Here is a 22,893-nt window from a genome sequence, read left to right as displayed (position 1 = left end):
CATACTGCTACTAGCCAATTGCTAACTGCTTTGGGCCAAGAAGGGTCAGAAGATAAACTTTATAGCTATGAGTATGAGTGTTGACAGAAGACAACACAAAATTTCAGACAGTATATGTGAACACATATTTTCTATTTTCCAAGTACCACCTTTGTTTTAACTTTGCATGCTTCTGATTTCTATTAAGTACAACTACCTCCTTGTCTTGTCAAGCAATTAAAGTGACAAAAGTAAAAGCAGATGCCTCTTTCATAGTTAAAACTACAGCAAGCAGTGCATAGCTTGCATTTTATTACAACCGCTCTATACAGCCTAATAATTGCAAGGTAATTGAAAAGATCCCCGATAATAAACCACCAGTTTACTTTTTTTTCAGACAAAATAAATATATAATCCAATTTAGGCTTCATTTTAACAACACATTAGATGGTTTCCAACTTGTCTTGATTTTTGTTTTATTTTATGATTGTAAATAAACCCTGGAAAATTCCTTCCACGATTTTACCACCTGAAACTGCAGCTGTTGGCTGACACTATCAAAGCCTCGCAATTCCGAACTCACGTGCAAATCTCATCAAGTGCAGACACTTCTAATTGATTCCAGAAGTTTTTCTTTTGCTAAGATCAGCGGGCAGAAGAAGAATAATGAGCAGCTTTTAAGCAGAGGGGGGAGGGTGTTGAGCTCAGGGAGTGGAGATTTTAAAAGCTCCAGCTCAACTGCTCTGCCAGAAATGCAGAGCAATTTTACGGTCAATTGGCCAGAGCATCTGGAACTATACATCATAGTCTTTAGTTGATGGTGGTGAAGCCGACTCTCAAACTGGCTAAGTCTAAAATCAGTAATGACTCTGCTGTCACACCTAAGTGGAAACTAACTTAATCTACTGCCAGATTTTACTGTGACTTTTTCTAAGGGACATTATTCCCCTTAGGGCAGTTGTCAAGCATATGAAAAGTCCAGTCCCCGAGATACACTGCATGGCATGGCAAACTTTTCTGAATGAGACTAACATTGAAAAACCCGATTACAACTCATGTTTGTTTAATTCCATGTGTGTTGACAAGGCTTTTTATCATAAGGCAGTAGAATTTCCTTCCATTCCCAGTTTCATTTCTAAAATACATTTGAAATACACTAGCCAATCTAGTTAGGGCACAGAGACTGCATAAATGCTGAGGTTGTAAATCATAGCATGGGGCATGGAGCTTTCACCTTAATGGAAACCAAATATGGGATATGCTGCTCTTTGAAATGTGGCACAGAAGATCATAATGAGGGACTAGGGAAAAGGTGCTACAGAGTAGAAAACTATCATTGATGTGGAAATAAGTTCTTATGAGTAAATGTTTGTTTTGAGTCAGTACTCATATGTCAGTATTCCAATGCTGGTAAATTACACTAAAAAACAAGTGAGGTAACACCACCTCTTTGTATGATGAAAGGAGAAAAAAGTAGTGTGGTAATATATCACATTAAGAGGGACTTCTGTGGAACGCAGGATACAGTGTAAATCCGTTCCTTAATGAAGAGATATGTTATATTTTAGGTAGCCCAATTAGCTGACATGCCATAAGAAATACTAGAACTGCATCAAAGATCAGAGAAGCAGTCTGTTTAGTACAGAATACTGCCTCCTGAAGTTATTTTATCAGCTGCATCTACCAAGTTCAGATACTTTGGAGGAGTAAATAAGAAATTTGAGCACAAAGCTTGTTTCTGCCTTCATTAGTTAAGGTGTGAATTACACCCTATAGCACAAGATTTTGTATATCTTTCAAAGCTAGCTATATTTCTAATGCACCACATGCCCACATAAAACGGAAAAGAAGTTATTCATTCAAAATATCATATGTGTATACAAACTATCTTTTCCCTATGAAAGTTGCTCTAGAGTTTTGCCCTTCCTACCTGTAAATTAATACATGCCTGCCTGTGTGGTCATAGCCAAGGAGCCTATTAAGTTGCAGTGCGAGAGAAGTCTGGGTGAAAAGATTTACCCTCAGATACAATGCCTGAGCTGCAACAAATGTAAAAGATAAACAAATGAATCAAGACAGACATCTATTTCCTCCTTCAGTTTTCTAACTCCTAGGCCTTAGTTTAAGAGTCTTTCTCACTACTGAGTTGCAGCCACTATGAGTTGGTGAAAATATTTAAGACAAGAGTTCCAACAACATGTCAATGGCCCTCATTTCTACTTGCTCCTCATTAGTACTACTGTCAAGTAACAGCCAGTGCTTGACCAAATTCAGCTCATGGAATATGCTGGCCGATGCCAAACCAGAGTAGTTGGATGGAAACACTTTGAAGAGGTGCACCATCATCACAGACCACTATGAGTTGGTGAAAATATTTAAGACAAGAGTTCCAACAACATGTCAATGGCCCTCATTTCTACTTGCTCCTCATTAGTACTACTGTCAAGTAACAGCCAGTGCTTGACCAAATTCAGCTCATGGAATATGCTGGCCGATGCCAAACCAGAGTAGTTGGATGGAAACACTTTGAAGAGGTGCACCATCATCACAGATTTATTTTTTCTGAACCATCACATAACTGAACACACGAGCAATGTTTTCTGCTACCTCCAGGTGGTTAGGAGACACCAGGCCCAGACTGACAGAAAATGATTTGGCTTTAGTAATACATACAATCATCACATTACACAGGCATGAAGTAATCAGCCTAAAGAAAACTAACTAGTATAGGATGTGGCAGCAAAGATTCTCAAAAGAAACACACTGGCTCTTGAAATCACTCATATATATCTCTGCCTCTATCATCAAGGTTTTCAGTGACCTCCATCCAAGAAACAATTTTTTTAAGATCTAAAAATTTCCTCATACATCACCACTTCTTTTTCTTAAACAAATAGACAAAACAAAATCACAAACAAACAGAAAAAACCTACTTCTTTCACTGAACCGTCCATATGAAATACATACAGGATAAGGAACAGAAAATGCATGCTAAGAAATGTGCACTGTTCCACCTCCTGGGGTCACATTTGTAATGAGGATAGCTTCAAATTATTTTCTGTTTGGAGAAGGAAAGGACACCAGCAGAAATCCACAGGAGTATATCATAGAAGAATTTCAAATACAACAGCAGGAAGAACAATATATTTAAATGATCAGAAAAATCACAAATTTTCATAGTGAACCAAGGCTGGTAACACACAACTTCAAAGTATCGATAGAGCAAATGCTGTACTTACTAGACTGCAGCCACAGTTGACAACCATATTAAGATTGCAGCTTTAGCAAAAGCAGAAGTCCTTCTTCCTTACACACCTTCATTTTATTTCCACCTTCCCTGAGCATAAAGAAACTTTCTTGGTCCACAGCAAGTTGCATCACTTATCTAAGGTAAAATCTTTGGTTGTCCAAGTCAGTTAGCTAACCCAGTTAGCAAGGCCATGAGGAGGGTAAGAGACAGAGGGCAAAACTATTCCTCCTTCTCAGATTGCCATAATTAGCTGCTTTATTTCATGCCCACCTGAGTGAAGCTAATGGCAAAGTGGGAAAGGCTTGCTCCTTGTTTCCTCTACTCTTCTCCCTTCTCTCACTGATGCTCTAGTTTTCTCTCATTTCTTCTGTATTTTCCATATAGTCTTCACCCAGAAGTCCTTCCTCCTTGTGCAGTAATTCTGATAATTGTCAGACTTTCCCATGAGCCAAATGCAATCATTTGCAGTTTAAAGCACCTTTCTTGCTAATTAGAGTACCCTGCAAATAGTACTGAAAAGATGTTTACTTCTGAAATCTTATCTACTGGTTCTAAAAGAAGTAGGAACATATGAAACAGAGTAACAGAAAAAAACCCACGTGTACAGACAAGAGTCACATACTTTTCCACTAATGACTGAGTGTGCTCTTGGTAAAATTGGTCTTGGACTTATCTACTGCAATGTGCATCATTAACTTAAGAATTCATGTGAAGAATTATTTGTTAAATTCTAGAAACACTGAGTAGTGCCATCATGCCTCTTGCAGTTAATTTTTCTTCATCCCTAAGTAATTATGCCCTGCAAGGCATAATTTATAGAAAAAATGTCAACATAAATTCTTACTAAAAATTCTTACAAAAGAATTGTTTATTTGGTAACATAAGGATAATGTTGTAAGGAGGACATTATTTGATCATGTTACAGATTAGGAGTACTAGAAATATTACATTAAAAAGTCAGCTATATCTAGGTGTATGTTAAAGACGGGATATTTAGATGAGGAAGAAAAAAGATTAAATAAATATTTTACTTTACACCTCTCAAGAAAGAGAAACAGAGTAAAGGAAGTTGATAAAATTGCAAGCAGAAAGAAATTACCAGGACTATGCAGCAGAAACTTAAAAAAAGTGCATATGAGATATTTCTATTTATGTGCAACACAACATTTTCAAAGTTATCTTAATTTTTTTACTATGAAGGATACATAACTTGTTTGAATGCTGAACAGAAGCAATTTTTAGGATAACTTTTAGACCTAATTACTGGGAAAAACATGTATTTATTTATTTTTGTAGATATGATGCTTTCTGGTATGGCTGTTTCAAAATGATCAGGTCAATACTGCGATAAAACATTAATGTTTGAAGACATTTCAACATGAATTGACAAATCTCCAGCAGTTTCTCTTTGCTCAGTTTTATTTTTTAGTCTAAATCCCATTAGACCCATAAGAACATGCCTACCATGAATCCAGCAACTGTATAATGCATTGGGAGCAAAAGCAGATCATTCAAAACTTTGAAGTTCATCACAAACATTCAGACTACAAAAAGATGGACATTTTTTTATGACGAAGCTGGTAAAACACTGAAATAAGTTCTCCAGAGAGGTGACAGTTGCCCCATCCCTGCTAATATTCACGGTCAGGTTGAATGGGGCTCTGAGCAACCTGATGTAGTTAAAGATGTGCCTGCTTATTGAGGGGGTTGGACTATATGACCTTTATAGGTCAATTCCAACCCAAACTATTTTAGCATTCTATGAGTCTATGATCATAAAGGCTACTAATATCACTAATATCACCAAATTGTTGATTCATGATAAAATGTAAATCCCAAATGTGGATTTACTGGCGTCACTCAGAAGCATTATATATCCTGATCTTCCTGACAGCAAATGATTTGAAAGACACCTATTCTTTCAGTATTTTCAAAGAAAAATTGTGAAGCAAGGTACTCCTGCTTCTCATCAAAACCAGACTACCTAGTTAGCGCTAAACAAGGGACTAAGAAAAGAGTAACAGAGAACTGTAGGAAGGGAAAAACATTATACAGAAGAAAGGACAGAAAAGTACAGTAGAAAAGAACTTGAGATGACAATAAATATATTTTTTAATAACAGAACCATGTAAAGAATAGAATAAGAATGATTTCATTTTATTTTCTTCTTCATGAAGGAGGAGGACTAGTTTCTTAGTAAGAGACACTTTTACATATGAATACACACAACTCAGCAGAGCAAGTATTGAGAGCATATATTATGACATATAATTTTCCCAAAATTCAGTTAGAATACCAAAATAATTCAAGTCTGAGAGCTATATCTCAAGGGTTGTAGAATTAGCTGTCAAATTTTAGAATTCATTGCTTCAAGCCTGTCTACTGTATTAGGCTACTCAGGAAATAATACAAACATTTTCCAAATTATATTTAAGTAAGTAAACCCCTTAAAACATCTACTGAGTTCTGGCAGACTCTCATCAAAGGAATTCAAGAACTGCTTGATTTATACATCAAAGCTTTGGCAATGTAACAAAATGGGGGGAAAATATAAGCAATTCTCAGTTAGTGGCATTTATCTAGCATTAAACATTGTCTAATAGTTATTGTTTCCTATCCCAGATAAAAAAAGACAAAAAAAACCCCAAACACCCAGACCCAGAGTAGCATTATATATTTTTTCATTTCTCTATTGTCTGTTCCCCTAGAAAAGCAGGAGAATCAATACCACTACCAGAAACTTCCAATTAGGAAAGTTGCTATAAATTTTGCAGATGTTTCAAGTCAAAGGAACCATACTGAACTTGGCTGGGTCACAGTTTCTAGTGTTCTATTTTATTTTTTTCTGATTTTAGGCCAAAAAGTAACTTTCTGATAACAGTTCTACTAGTATAGCAACCCATTCATAAACTTGGTGATAATAGTCTTTGCTGGTAACCAACAGCAGGTAGCTTGTTAATATTATTCAGATCGGAATCATATTACTGATTATTGTCATTCAATCCTGATAATAATACAAGTTATGAAATATCAACCATAGTGAAAAAAAAGAAAGGTAGATTTAAAAGCAAAAGACACAAACAGGATAAAAGTAAGTGGTAAGAACACAAAAGTAACCATACTTACAGTATCCTCTCTTTATCAAAGGCTAAAAGTCTGTTTCTGAGGTACAGTATAAGTACAGAACAAAATATTTTATATTTAAGCATCTTCTGGACTCCAAGCATTTTCCAATTTCTCCCAGAAAATGAGGATTAAACAATTCACATTCAGCAATGCGTTCATATTACTCACTTCAAAGCATATGGCCACTAAGGAATTATTTTTGCAATAAATGCTAAATGCACACTTTCATTACTTTTTTCAAGCAAAAATGGCATTTGTAACAAAACCAAATTTTCTCATAAAATAATCAAAAAGGGGGAAAAAAGAGAAAAAAGTAATAATCTACCCAAATAGCACAATAAAAAGTAAGAAACCCAAATATACATTTTTGGTGTCTCTGCTTTTTCTAAAAAGATAAAATATCTAGACTAATCAGCATACACATTTAAAAATAAATGTCTTACCTCATATGCATTGCCCAAGAAAGGAATTTGACTCCTAAAGTAGCCAAGTTTGTAAACCCCTATGAATAGAATAGAATAGGGAATCAATTCAGATTAACTTCCGATCTTTTCTTCTTTGTTAACTTCAGTGAAAAAGAAAAAGTAGAATTAGTCTGCAATATCCTGCACTTATATCAAGTCATCTTTCCTAACCTTATAGTTAGGTTTTTACAGTATGCACCTTACATGGACTTATAACACTGAATTTGCTGGGAGTGAGAATACACATACTTAGAATAGGGAATCAATTCAGATTAACTTCCGATCTTTTCTTCTTTGTTAACTTCAGTGAAAAAGAAAAAGTAGAATTAGTCTGCAATATCCTGCACTTATATCAAGTCATCTTTCCTAACCTTATAGTTAGGTTTTTACAGTATGCACCTTACATGGACTTATAACACTGAATTTGCTGGGAGTGAGAATACACATACTTGCAAACCATATATGAACTCACATACATGCAGCTGTATATATAGTTACTGTCTTTTGATCTCACAAATGACCACAGCAAAATTCTGAAAACTGCTACATGAGTAGTTCAGAATCTTTTAATTGGTCTATTTATGCAAATTTTTACTAATTCACATTATTAACTCCCTAAGTTATATGCGTCTATGGCATACTGACAGATTTTTACCTGTCCTGAAATAAAGTGTTCAGTCTATGAAAGTGAAAGGTATTCCTTTCTGAAAACATAATGAACTTCAGGGGCAAAGCAGAATTGGCACCTCAGTCTCAAAGAAAGCTCTATTCCACATTTCTGCTCTGGTAGGGCAAATAGCTCCTTTGTAAGAAACTGGCTGCTGTTTAATCTTCTCTAGGGCCACAGTGTCCATACAAACTACTTCATAATTTAAAAACAAATTTCATTTGAATCCATACTGATTAAGTTTAGTCTTAAGTCTACACCACCTTTTACATGAATTTGCATGTACTCTGAGCTACACTGTGTGCTTTTCACATACCATCACTGCATCTGACACCTATGGCATGCTACACAGGACCAAGACAATATGGTTGCAGTCTGACCTTGAATAACCTTGGCACAGCTGGCAGGTCTCTGTCACCGGCCAGTGTCCCAAACCCAGAGGTGTGGACCCAATAAATGGAAGCACAGAGGGAGATATGACTAACCTATCCTAAACTTTTTCTACAAACAACAATATAGATGTAGTCACTAATTGCTATAGAAACACTCCTGGGTTTAGATGAAGGCTTGTCATGTCTCATTTTCTAGTTTGAACAGAAAGTAACATATGTGTCCAAGTATATCTATATTTCTTTACTGATATAGCTTCTGACACGCTTGAGATTTCCATTTAATGCTAAATAATGCATAATGAAAGAAAGAAAAAAAAAAGCATGCTTTGTATCTTACTTGTTCTCCATAAGTAGTCCAAAACAGGCCAGGGACAGAATGATAAAACCAATTCTCAGGAGAACTGTTCCCTGTGATAATGCCTGTTAAAAAGTAGGCAAATAATTAATTTAGAGTATTTTCCTGAAGAGAAATGAAGTTTTTACAGAACAGTAGCTTCAACTTTCTCACTCAGTGATATTAGTATCTGCTTTTAAATTAATTTGTTACTTTAAATTTTACAACAAAAACATCTACTCTGGAATGCACACTTATCTGAAGTAACCACCTTCATAGTTGTTTCCTGAATGCTGTATTTCCAAAACAATGTTTAATCCCCTTCTGCACTATGTTTTTTCCCAAAGTTACTTATTCCCTTATGACTTTATCCAAGAGGGAACAAACATTTCTAGATAAAACTCCCAGCAGCCCCACTCTTTTAATTTCACCTTATGTTACCAGGTCTTTACAACAGTTATCTATGAATCCCAATGGATACCAAAACCTATATATTGGTGAGAATAACAATTCACATGACATGATCATATTTAAGAGGAAACAAAATTAATGTTTTCCGTTCATAACAACTCAACACTTTGTTCCCAACTCAGCAAAACACTTCAACTCATATCACTAAATTCAATCAGACTTAAAACACTTTAAACACTAACATGTGTGTGAGTACTTGGATGAATAGCAAGATGAGGACTTCTGTCCTTAAAATTTACATCAAAATGATATAAACAAAACTCAGGAAAACATAAATTATTTTGATGGTAAAGTCTGAATTTTTTTTCATTTATTAAATATTTTTTATTGTACAGAACTGCTTTTGACAATATATTATTTAATCAGTTTTCTTGTTCTCTCCCTGACTTCATTTCAAAAAGTAGTTTTGAAAAGCCTTTGTTTTTTCATTAAAAAAACCCAACAAAACAAAACACAATTAGTGGATCTGAGTTACAGGAATCCCTTTTTGCTTCAACAGTAATACAGTTTATGCATCTTGCACTTCAAGATTGCAGGCATTGGAAAAAATAAAACTCTATGAATGTCTGCACTGATTTCAATAAATCCCATTCACTGACATGTCCAGATTCCTTCGGTGGTGGCCCCAACTCCTCAAAGAGATCTAAGGTAAGTATCCGTGAGCGTGGGAGGCCACAGGAGGATATTCTCAAGTTTTACAGCTGTGTGAACTTAGAGTGCCCATGTTTGCAAAACACATCAAACCACACACTCAGGCTGGGCAAGTTTCTGTTGCTTTACTGGAGAATCACAAGCACCTACTTAGATATCCTTAACAAACTGTTATTGAACAAAGAAAACTCAATTCCAGCAACAAGCAAGCTAAACAGCAGCCTCACCAGTTTACAAGCCAGAACACAGTTCTCATAAATGACATCTGTCAAGCCACTCTGTTGCACAGATTTATACCAGGATAAAATCAAACTTATTACTGCATTTTTACATTTCCAATCTGTTCCATCCCTCATTATGATAAACTTTCCGTTGTTAGCATGAGGCAATTTGAAGTGACAAAATATTTGGACAGACCTTTTTTATAAAAACACGCACAAATTCTATTTCAATTTAATAAAATGAGGAGTTCTTTACCTGCTCATCTGGCCACAGTGAGATCAACTCCCACTTGCTGTAGAAATTGGGCCATACAAAAAGACAAGAGGTGAGCAAAGAAAAACATGATTTGGCACAGGCATAAGGGAACTCGCACATAAATTTCTTAGAAATGCTTTGATATGTTTTTCAGTGATTGTTACTTGTCAAACAAAGGAGTTTGCCAGTGAACAACAACTGGAATTCAGGGCTTTTCTCCTTAGACACTGTCCTCACACATAAGTTGAAGAATTACACCTACAGTTTTTAAACCTTGTCCTCCTAACCAAGTAGGTCTGATTTTGCTTTGTTCCCAGTGTGACGCACCAGGTTCTGCAGAGTGCCTTAAAAATGTTCCCTCAGTGTTGGGGCACTATTCTGAGAAAAGGAGAGTAAGGTTTTGTATCCCACTCAGGCAGGAAAGGGAACTGAATATCAAATCTGGATTTTGATCAAGTTATAGAATTGCTACATTACAATCTATGGCTAACATCATACTTTATGGAAAATGAATGTAATTGCAATGGTTTTGATAGAACAAATGCTAATACTTGTCTTCAGGAAGGATCCAACAGTATGTGTCATGAATGAATAAGGGTGTCCCCAGTTTCCAGTTTAAAAGAGCAGCATGATTTCATGTTTTTATGCCCTCACAGTGTTTCCGAGATGGCTAGCATTAGACAACCAGTCACCAAGTCCTTGACATCAAGGTTTCCTTGTGATTCAAGTTTCAGAAAACTGAGGTGCTGCTTCATTCTATCTGCCTTTAAGTACCTTCACTGAAGTGCCTAGAGACTAGTTATTAACCTAAGCTTTTGATGTAGTTGGTGAAGAGAGAATACTTCAGGAATTATTCTATTTATTGACATTAGCTAGATTGCAAGTCTAGAGCCTAAATTTGGTATTGCACTAAGAGTTGGATTTGAGTGGATGATGGAAATACTTCCCTAAAGTAAACACCTTTGGATCATAGTAGTGCTTTTACCCATAACTTTCATCAAGCATTTTTTTCTTTGCTTAAAGATATATTTTATTTCTGAAGGAGTAGGAAAAAATTTAAATTACTCAGGACATAATAACAAGTTTTATTATCATTTTTCTATTACATTGCTATTGATGGACATTGAAATAATGATAGCTTGGTATTAGAGACACTGTAATATTGCAATTCAGACTGTGGCTTTGTCTCCAAAAAAAAAAGAATGGCTTGAATATCAGAATTTGGAGTTGTGACCCCATAAACTTCTCCTAAACACTTAAGACATGCAAAAAGGGAGCCTGGAGTCATCACTTGACTCTCCACATTTATCTAACCAGAGAAGAATAAAGCATAGATTAAGAACATGGAAATAAATTAATTAATTGCAGATCAGTTTTGAGCATAAATTAACAGGAAAAAATACCAATACATGTTAATGTATGTTAGTAAATCAGAACTGAAGCAACCTTATAATTTAAGTAATTCATACTCAAATATAAACAAACCTTTATCTTTAAATGGTGAAAATTCTATATGTGATTCTTTGGTATAACAACTACTTAAGCCAGGTGTGATCATATTTTACAGATTTGTTTTTTCAGGCTAATTTCCATTTCTCTTCAAACACTTTCCTACTTGAACCATAGCATCCTGAACACTAGCTGTTTGCAAAACTCCTTATGGGCAATACCATCTGTGGCCCAGAGCTGAAGGGCTGGATGACTCTAAATCACAACCTCCAGATGACAGTTAATTCCAAACTGGCACACCAAGTTCATTCAAAAGCATGACACTGTACTGCCTGAGCACAGTGTTGCAGGTTTCCAGTTCCCAAAACTTCAGCTCACTGGAGTGATGAATGGTGAGGCATAAAACCTTACTGGGAACCATGAAGGTAGAAGGTGTAAGTTAACCTGCAATGTAGGTACACACACCACATTCACATACAATTAAAAAAAAAAAAAAAGTGTTCCTTCATCTGTGCTCCTAGTCAAGGATTACCAAGACATTTGCAGTGAAATATACCATGATGCCATTGGGAATAGCAGCTTTTAGAAAAACAGTCATGTAGCATAAATTTTACTATTATTAATTTGCTTCCCTAACTTTCTCTTACAGCTTCAGTGGTATAGTTATATGCAGCCTTGATTCCTTTATTTGCTTTCAAACATGTATCACCTTATGAAGTGGATGCTGGCAGCTGAGGCATCCATTTTCTAGGCATTACTCTACCAAAATCAACAAAATAGTCAGTGGGTTATATCACTAAACTAACATCATATATTAAATCTATGCACTGCAAGCAGCCGTGTGAAAAGAATGTGTCTTTTACACCTTCATTAGTGCTAGCATCCTCATTCCACTTAAACATAGTATACATGGATGTATATATAAACTAAATGAGAATTTATATACTGGAGTATTTGTATAAACAGAGAAGCATGTGGGACCACAGCAGGTTCCCCAATTACAAGGCAGCCACAGCTTTGCAATGTGATTATTGGCTGCAATCAACCAGAAAAAAATATTTCTGTTGGATATTCATTTCACTGAAAGTTTTAAAAATATCTTTAAGCCTTAAAAAAAGGGAAAGTAGGATTATAGAGTTTAGTAAGAAGTTTACATGGCTTTGTAATCAACAGAATGCCACAGCATTATTATTTTATATTTTTTTAGTAATGAAAAAATAATTCATTTAAACAAAGGAAATGTTATTCCAAATGTGTATTTAGATGAGCATTGAAATATTCCAAACTGACATTCATATTTCAAAGGACTCAGATGGTTTTATGCCTTTGAAGAATAACATGGATGCATTTTCTTATCCTGATTTGTTCAGTGTTTCAAAAGAACTTCTAGGAATGATGTCAGCACATCTCAAGTTAACAGATGTTCTACTGTCACATATCAGACACTTTTGACATTCAAATCATGACTGCTAATACAGTGCTATGAAATTTGTATTGTTAGGTGTCTTTGGCTGCATGAATTTATTTTAACCTATAATATCTAGGAAAAAAAAGCTGTAAATTCTTAGCAATATTCCATACACAGTATTTGGTGATGTCCTATTGAATGGATATATTCACTGTATTCTCAACTTTCAAGAGATCTGTCTTACCCCTTACTACTTTTCGTCTAATTTAAACTACTCTCATATTCATAGAATTATAAGCACAGTAAATGTTACAGTATCTATCAACAATAAAAAAGACTGCAAAATGTGTTTAAGGTGCACTTCACTTTGATTTATGTGATACATGAAGTTTTGGAGCTATGAGACTTTTGCTTTGAATGTACTGCAGTTTTACACTCCTAGCACTCTCTCTGGGACTGGTCCAAATCCCATTTCTTCAATGAGCTTTGGATGAGATCTAGATGTGCAGAGCTCAGAAGTAATTTTTATTCACTAGATGTACCACAGACCATTATATAGAAAACAAACATTGCATGCTCTCTCCTGTGGAAAATATATATTTGTTCTTTCTTGTTTTGTCCTTTCTGTAAGTTAAATGTAGGTCATTCAGACAGAAGGTATATGGTTGCTCTTTATGGATAGAGAAATTTAACACTTCTACAGGGCGTAAGACCAAACTCTGAGCAACTGTAATCACTTGAGAAATGTAATAGCTGTGTGCTGTGTCTTATGGCTATTATAAAATGGAACTTATACCTAAAGATGAGGAAAACAGTTAGTTTTCTCCATTTATGGAGCTATGCCACAGTTATGACATAATTCAAAGCCAGACAGAAAGTTCCAGTTGTATCCATAGACATTTCATAACTCAGTGTAGTGGAAAACTGATATTGAAGAAAGATTTTTGCCAAGTAAAGTTATTCATACACAAGCTTCCTTCTTATGACAGCTTCCCCACTGTACTGCAGAGTGATGCTGGAATTCTGCCTTGGGACCAGCACTTTCTACACCCACGCTGAATGTTTATGTCCTGAGATGAGGTGCTTCTAGTCCCCTGTGCTCTCCTTCTTATCCTTACTACCTTATTACCCTGCACTTTTGTGCAGAGAATTTTCTAGTTGGTTTTCTATTTCTAGTTCATAAATGGTGGATCTTCAGGATGTTTCCTCCACGGCTGAAAGAATTCGATGACTATCTGGGGCTTGGGTGCATTTTTTCAGCTTCCCTTAATAACTATTCTTAAGCATCTGTAGTTATCAGCAGAGAAAATTATTTGGACCATCCATTTTTCCTTCCAGGACCAGAAAAGGGGGAAAACAATAAAAGAATAGAGGAGAAAAAATGCCTCATGATCAGATACCTTATTTCTTGCTGCTAAAAGAAATAACAGCAGATAGCAGCAGAGGAAAAAAAACAAAAACAAAACCAAACATAAAAACCCCACACAAAAAACCACACTGCTAAAAGAAATAACAGCAGATAGCAGTAGAGGAAAAAAAAACAAAAACAAAAACAAACAAAAAAACCCCACACAAAAAAACACACCCCCCTCAAACCCCCACAAACAAACAAGCAAAAAAAAAACCCCTCCAGTTTGGTCCCTATGCAAATATGACTTGCTTCTGGTATGTAGGAATCTAGAAGCATATCCGGAAAATCTTGCAGAGGCTTTTCTCAATATAAAATCATTGGCTGTCAGGCATACTGTATAACCTTTATACATTGGAGGTATTTATTCTTACCTTTGGCTTAATTTCCTGTCCTCAGAAACAACTTAGAATAGGCTAAGCCTAAAATGACTTAGTAATCTCCAAACTCCCTGCAGTTGCAGTGTGACCCTTTGCAGAGGTAAACATGGTATGTAGAATAACCTAATATTAATCAGAAGAGTATGTCTGAGGTAGCTTTTATATTATATTACATTCTGCAGTGTCCATTGAGTTGGGCAGGAGACTGCAATCAATGTCAGCCAAGGGTTGGAGATCACCAGGTGAGTGTGCCAGGACAAGACAAGTCACAGGACAGCAGAGACTGAAGAACCCAAGAGGTCCCTGGCACCCTGACAACCTGCCTATGGCAACGTGGGTTAGACAAATACAAGACTGCTGTTTAACTAAGGAGGTCTTAGAAAGTGTTTAAGAAGAGGGCCAAAGGGCATTTTATCAAACCGATAGACTTTTCTGGTGTTTTCTTAGGTCCTGCTAGGTCTTTGACAGATTTGTGGGAATATTAGATGCATTAAATTCTGGTTCATAACTAGATGATTTTACCTTAGGTACAGGAGAGTCATGAAGGAAGGAATTAAAAAAAAAGCTTGGAAGGATGTGAAGAACTACTTGGAAGTAGTTAATGTCTCACTTCTTGCAGGTGGAGATGGACTTGTAGTTCACCTCCAGAGGTTGCCAGGTATCCAAGGAGGAATACATTGTGTTACCAGGGAGACCCCATCAGCCCAAATGCAAGGTGATAAATACATGCCTCTCCTTGTTGCATTTCTATAAATGCTGCTGTATATTAGAGACTGGAAGAAGCATTTGCCCTGACATTTGTGCTCCTCCAACTCTGAACTCCTGCTGACACCAACCTTCCCCCCTGCAAGCACTGCAAGACCTTTGCAGTCTTCCTTCTAAAGCTTGGGTGTTATTGGCATCTAACAGTATGACCAACCTTGACATCTTAAAATCTACACAGTTTCAAGTCTCAAATGGTTCTAAAAATGGAAGCAGACACATCTTCCAGGAAAAGTATTTTTAAATTTAATTGCTTAAGTATATTCATATGCAAACAACTGATATGGTTATTAAACACTGTTTACTAAACTTTATCAAATATTGTATATTTAACATACAATTATATATTTAACCGTTCATGGTCATTCTTTTCACAGGATCTAGTTATTATTTTAATAGTTCAAATAAGATATGAGACAGGTTGTAGAGCCTCTGATCAATGCTTTAATATTTAAGCATGTTGTGTGTCATTACTGTTAGCAGGAGATTATATTTTATAAATGTAGGAAATACTTACAGTGACAGTAGCAAGAAGTTCAGTGTACAAATCCATTATTACAGCAAAATGTACAACTGCATAGCAATTGAGATAAGCTGGTACACTTGGATTGAAGACAACTTCTTTTCCAGTGATCTGTATAAAGCAAAACAGATACTAGCAAGATACTTCAAGAGCAATCTGCTCTGACCTGTTATTCCTTAATACTCTTTATACTTAGAAACACAAAGAAGGTGCACAGATAATTGCACAAGGATAATCTACTGTCAAATTTATCTACTACCTAGTGTGAGACAGAGTGCACATGTTCACAACTAAAATATAAAGAGAAATTACTGTACTCTATAGAAAAAAATTTGAAAATCTATTCAGGAAATGAATCATGAAAAAATAAATAAAAATACTTTTTTCCCCTTCAAATAAAAAGAAAAAACCCACAAGTAAAACATTCATTTCCTTCAGTTTCTGTTCCCATTTCATCTTCCCCTATGCTTTATGACTGCTAATTTGCTAATTTAAAATAGCATGTGTAGACTTTTTAACATTGATCCAGTAGCATTAAGAGGTCCAAGTAAATTACACACAACTGAAAGCCTGTGCATGTTCTATTTACCACTGGGATTTCCTCAGGAAGGCCAAGTCTAGGTTTGCCTGGTCCCCAGCCTGGCCCTTTGAATATGACAGAAAGCTTATTGCAGAATCCAGGTGTGGCCCAAAATGTGTTCCAAATATGAGCCAAGGGACGTATCTAGGAAAAAAAGAGCAAGTAAATTTTCATTGTTGATAAAATAGTTTAATAAAACATTGTAGTTTACTCTTTTTTAGCTCTCAAATAAATTATTTTTCGAAGTTTGTAAAGGATAAATTAGAAAAGCATGAAGACAGCTCAGAAAACCTGGCTGAAATAGGCAGCAGCCAAATCAAGCCCTTGGTTTACTGTGAGGAATACAATGACTTCTGCCCAGAGGAAAATCTGTTTTTCCATCTGTCTCTCCTATAATCAATCCAGAGTATTTTATGGCATATTGCATAGCTATATCTATGGTAGTTTTAAACTAGTATTTGATTACTGGGACCTTGACATGACATACTCCTAATAATTAAATTACTTAATCTATGACTGAAATGGATATAATTGTACAGGCTGTGGCCATCTTTCTAGTTTCCAGCCCAAACATCCCTGCAGGTAGAATTTCTCATTCTTTGAGATCCCTCCATGGATGAGCAGGCATAAAAAGCAAATATGGACTCCACTACTCCTCAGGCTTTTAGAGAGAATTTTTATCCAGCTTGATTGAAACCTGAACCAAAAAATCTAAGCATCACATTAAGAACTTTTTCTTCCCTTTATTTTTCCTTTTCTTGCCTTTATATATTTTCATAAAAAAAGGTATTATTTTTAGCTGTTCTGGAGGTTTTGTTGAGACTATGATAGCTGCTATAAAATTCAGTCAACACAAATGATTCTGTAGTACCCTGAACAGCACATATGCAAAACAGGTATAAACAGCAAAGATATTATACCATGGAATTATTTATGACATAGAACATTTAGAGGATACAAACAACAGAAAAAAGAAGTATCTTTTTCTGTATACTTTACTGCATATTGCAAAACAGAGATCATTCAGTCCAAGGCCTATTACATCATCATTGTAATTAGTTGTTAATTTTACTGTTTTGTGTTTTCATGATTACTACAAGCTCCGTATATATTCAATGCAGTGAGTAGAAATGACTGTGTTGTAATGGAATACTGAAGAAATTGTAGATAATGTAATTGACAAATTAGCAATGCAAGGATGGCCTCAACTGCCTAAGAGAGGAGTCTGTTTTGAACATGATTATCAGTTGAAGATACCAAAGTTGATGATACAAACTATAGCACCTGGAGCATGATGGGATCAAACGAATTTACTGGATGTGTTAAGCCATACACAACTTTTGCATCTTCAGCTTCAAATGTTCCTGGTGACAGAATAAAACAAAAGAACAATCAAATTCAAAAGTATACGTTAATTTGGTACATTGACTAGACATGAGAGAGAACACCTTTTGTTACTTACCAAATATCCTGTCCCAGATAATGAGTGTGCCACCATAATTTTTGTCAATACAATAAGGATTTCTACCTGTAATAAAAATAATTTATGAGACAGGTAATGGCTTATAAGAATACATGCAACTGAATTATGAAGGGAAATCATCATTAGCAGCACTTTACAATTTAAAAATAATTTTATAATATAGCTATTCCACCACTCCCCATACCTCTATAAAACTTCTTTTTTCTTACTAGCCTTATTGCCCTCTTTCTATTTAGATTCAGACATACAAATCAAATTGTAATAGCTAAAATATCTGTGAAATAAAAGGATTCATTTGGAGAGTAAAACCAGTTCCAAATATATTTATAAAGACGAACTGAAAAGCAAACAGAAATAATTTAACTAGTTTATACCTGAGAAAATATATGTTAAATATATATGTATGTGCAATCATCTCATTAACAGCTGTCAGCTGTCCCTATCTTCTGTGTCGTTTATCTGAGCCTGCATTTATGATCACTAAATTCAGTGTGAGGAAAACTGATCCTTCTTAGTTTTCTAGGGAATGTATTTGTGTATGAGCTGTCCTCTCAAAGTATGAGCAAAGAAACATTGATTGCATATCCCTAAGTTCATTGAGACTGTGCGGAGCAACTGTACAACCCTTGATCAGCTCCGGAGTGATTCTGCTTAACTCTGATGAGGATCAGAGGATTAGTTTAGAATTCAGCAAGTAAGAGCAAAGTGTTTCCCTCCAGGATTACCAGCAGTTGTGCAAATTTTAAGGATTAGATACTCAGAGCACTAAAGTCTTTTTAAAAAGTCTACACAGTGCCATAAACACTTAACGTTTGGAGGATATAATAAATATTAATAACACCCTCTGTAAATATAACTGTGTTTGAGTTTCTTTCAAATTATTTTGTTCTTCCATTCCCCTATTTTTTTAAACGTATTATCTCTGCATACTGAAGGAGCCAAGGTCATCTATGAAAATAACTTCCAATCCGCAGATGTGCTCATGACATGCTGTAGTATGCAGAGGAGTTATCAATTCAACTTACATATACTGTACAGTCTTGAGTGCCTTTGAATATTGATGAAAAGTCAATGATCATGCACTTGTGAGAAGTGAAATTTATCAACAATTCAGACACCTGAAACCAAATTCCACTAAGACATTTAACAGTTCTTCTTCCAAAACATAACCATGTCTTTTCACACATACAGTGCTTTAATATGAATGCAAAAGCTTGTTAGTGATTGACAAGCTGATGATGTTTCTGTAGCCTAGGAAGAATGAGGTATTTTTTCTATCACTCTTCATACATACAAGCATTGAATTGTTTTGCTCAAAAGTCTTCAAATTATTTCATGCTATCCACACCTTAATTTCTGCTCAATAATTAATCTCAAACATAAACAGTTTGAAACTAAAGTTCTAAAAATGTTTTTTTAAAAATACTGTGAAATTTCTGACTGAATAGGGACTATTTTTGAGGTAATTGTCAAAAATCTTTCTGTAAAACTGATTTAACTGTACAATTTTGCTCCATTATTATTACTATACAAATAGTGACCTTGAGAGAAAAACACACCAATAAATAAGAGTTTCCATTTTTAGCTTACCATGATGAACTCTGTGATGACTGGGAGTATTGAGAATCCACTCCAGAGGCCCAAGTTTGTTGATGACCTTAAAAAACATAGTGTTCAAATGAACTTGAAAATACTGTATAAGATCAAGAAGGAAGGAAAACAGAGGGAGCAAATGCAAAAAGGAGGGTATTTATCTTATGGAGAATTGCATAAAAAGATAAAAAATCAAATTTTTTTCCTGAACCATTTAATTTTATTACTGTTAACAAGAACTTTCATGAAAATAAAATTAGTAAAATAGAAATTAAAAATACAATTTCTTTTGGATCCAGCAGCAAATTTTCTTTTTATTGTTATCAGCTCATGATTCCATGAGGATCATTGAGAGAACTGGGAATCATGAACTGATAATATCATGGAATCACAGGGAAGTGATTAACCTGCTGTAGTCAGCACTGGCAAGGCTGCACCTTGAGTACTGCGTTCAGTTTTGGGCACCTCACTTCAAAACGGACATAGAAGTGCTGGAGCATGTCCAGAGCAGGACAATGGAGCTGGTGAAGGGTCTAGAAAACATGTCCTATGAGAAGCATCTGAGGGAACTGGGGTTGTTGAGTCTGGAGAAGAGGAGACTTGAGGGGATCTCATTACTCTCTACAACTACATGAAAGGAGGTTGTAGTGAGGTGCAGGTCAGTCTCTTCTGTCATGTCTCAAGTGAAATGACAAGAGGCAATGGCCTTAAGTTCCACCAGGGGAGGTTCTCATTAGATATTTGAAAAAAAGGTGTTTCATTGAAAGAGTGGTTAGGCATGGGAATAAGTTGTTCAGGGAGGTGGTGGAGTCATCATTTCTGGAAATGCTCAAGAGGCATTTGGATGTGGCACTCAAGGATATGGTTTAGGGGTGATTCTGGTGCTAGGTTGATGGTTGGACTGGATAATTTTGAGGGTCTCTTCCAACCTTGCTGATTCTGTGATTTCATACAAATTGTTTCACTCATAGTTCTTACCCATATCCACAGGCATTGCTTGGGATCCAGTGTTACTCTATGATCCCAGTTATGTGAACACTTTACACCAGCAAATGGCTGGCATTGACCCAGAAACAAGTACCCTTTCCTCATTAAGCATCCTTGACTGCTTGTTCCTTCTATCAATACTCTTCTTTTACCCCACACAAATGCAGTAACACAACAAATCTGATTAGGGGACTGATGGAAATCAAAACTAATTTTGTTTTGTTTTTCTAAGTTAATTTAACTGGATTAGTTCCTGAATCTGATCCAACATATGGTTACAAATACACCACATGAGTAGGAGGCATGAAAAGAAAATAGACCAGCATAAATTCAAGGTGGTGCTGCAATCTAAGGCAACGAGACAACAGTACAGAAAGTCCAGCCTTGATCATTTTAGTACCAAACTAAAAACTATAGAAAATTATAATTGCCATAAACTCACTCTATAATGTTTCAAGCTTTGTCAGAAAATGCTGATAAAACAACTTTGTATCAGCAAGGTTTATGCTAAATTAGGTATTTTAGAATCGGGAATCATGGAGCTAGTGGAAAGCCATCACTGACTTCAAATTTTGTGCTCTGGTTAGCTCAACGTAACCTGAACATAGCAACCATTCCTTAATCTGAAACACAAATCTATCAATCACAAATAGGTGAACTCACTGGATGACCAAAAAGGATTTCTATTCACAATATATTTTATAATGGCAACTATTACCTACGTCTGATTATGACCATAATGTCCTGCAATTTAAGAGGGGGGAGGGTTGAGAGGGGAGAGGAGGGGCAGGGAGGGGAAGACCATAAAATCAGCTAAATAAAAATGCTTAGACCTTAAGAAACAGAACAAAGTATCTACCACTTTGTCTTTTACAGAACTTAATTAGCAAATTTAATACTCATACTGCCAAAAGGGGTGATCTGTAATATAATAATAGAGATAAGATAATATTGGCAAAAACCACATTAAGTAGAAAGGCAAACAGTCACTACTCATGAGAGCAGGTGAATTCATCTAAAAACTAGACACGATGATCTTTATTCATTTAAGGTTTACAAAACAAAGTCTTTAAACATGGCTGTTCCATTTCTCTTTTATTTTGCAGATGTGCAAGTGCAAGTAGATCTGGACTCAAAAACAGACTCAGAACACTCCTCAGATTTATGTAAATTTTTATGACTCAGGTAAATATCACAATAAAAGGATAAAAATACCCCCCAACAACAAAAAGAAGATCTACTTAATTGGTTACATAGAGCATTTCTGTAATTAAAGGAGTATAGAAATGAGAAAATTCTTCAGATAGAATAACATTTGGAGTACCTTTCTCAAAATCCTGCACACACTTGACCAGAAAAGCAGAATACTGAGACAAGTTTGGTTTGTTTTATTTAACTCAGAAGCCAAGAACAACACACGTAAGACCATTTGCATTTCTCAGTTCTCCCTCAAAATAAGCTCGAGTTTGAAAAGACCACCTAAAGGTAAGAAATGATTCATCATTCATACTAGTTCCATTTCCCCCCTTTCTCAAGCAGAACATCCCACTGTTTTAAGATATGTGAGATGTGACCATAAATTTAATCAGATCCAAATGTCTTGTATTGAACTGCAACCCAGCACCCGAGAGAGCAGTGATTTATCTATTAGACCACAACCAACTTTGAACCAGTTGGTTTTAATATATTTTTAGTTCAATATTTTAACAATTTTTGCAAAAATAAACCAAATCTGCACTACTAGAGCAGGGAATCAGTAAGGAACAGCAGTCTTCACTTTTAGCTTACAGGTGGATTATAATAAAATGTCCTCAGAATTAATGTCTTCAGGTCTCAATATCCAGCTGACTGAATGAATATTTTAAAATTAAAATTCATCCTTTTGGAAGCCTACTTAATACATCCATATGCTTCGTGTTTGAGGATGCCATAGGACCTCAGGAAATTATGCAAAATTTGAAATAAATATTTCTGACTAATCCTAGAGAAAGTATTTTCTTTGGATAATGAAACCTCTCTCATCCTTTAAAACAGTCTTTCTTTGAGTGATGACATTTGCAAATCTACTGAAATATCTTCTCTACAGCATAATTAGTGATTGATGCCTGAGCCTACTTCAATTCATTATTTGGTCAAGGCTACCTCCATTGCAATGACATATTAGCCACACACTGATGAAAATATCCTCTGAGATAACAATTATAACCTCAAGTCTTTTAAGCTCAGGGGTGGTACAGAATTCTGTACCTAACAAAGCAAAAATCCAGTATGCTGAATTTAGCAATCCATAAATCAATGCTTTGTCTAAAACACATCAAAAATATTTTTCACCAGATAGTCAAAATGGTACAGGGTGCTGTTCCTAGAATATTCCTTTGCTATCAATAAGTTTACTTCTAGATTACTAGCACATTCCTAAAACATAAAAAACTGTTGTCAGTGGAAAACTTTTGGTGCCAAACATTTTATATATATGGTGCCAAAATATTTTATAAACATATACACTACA

The 22,893-nt window shown here is 35.5% G+C and overlaps 1 protein-coding gene across 1 annotated transcript; it reads right to left on the bottom strand.

Annotated features, from left to right (window-relative positions):
• Positions 1 to 6,798: 6,798 nt before the first annotated feature.
• LOC103799742 (alkylglycerol monooxygenase-like) lies at positions 6,799 to 19,461 on the bottom strand (the record flags this gene model as incomplete). Its single annotated transcript, XM_009072090.1, has 7 exons — positions 6,799 to 6,883; positions 8,216 to 8,298; positions 15,736 to 15,852; positions 16,331 to 16,465; positions 17,606 to 17,685; positions 17,784 to 17,849; positions 19,395 to 19,461. Coding segments are annotated over 7 exons (633 nt in total), but the record flags the coding sequence as incomplete, so codon positions are not given.
• Positions 19,462 to 22,893: the final 3,432 nt, after the last annotated feature.

This window comes from Acanthisitta chloris, unplaced genomic scaffold (genome assembly GCF_000695815.1).
Source record: "Acanthisitta chloris isolate BGI_N310 unplaced genomic scaffold, ASM69581v1 scaffold3993, whole genome shotgun sequence".
NCBI lineage: Eukaryota > Metazoa > Chordata > Aves > Passeriformes > Acanthisittidae > Acanthisitta > Acanthisitta chloris.
The sequence above is the reverse complement of the archived record's forward strand: the minus strand, read 5'-3'. Positions and strand labels throughout refer to the sequence as shown.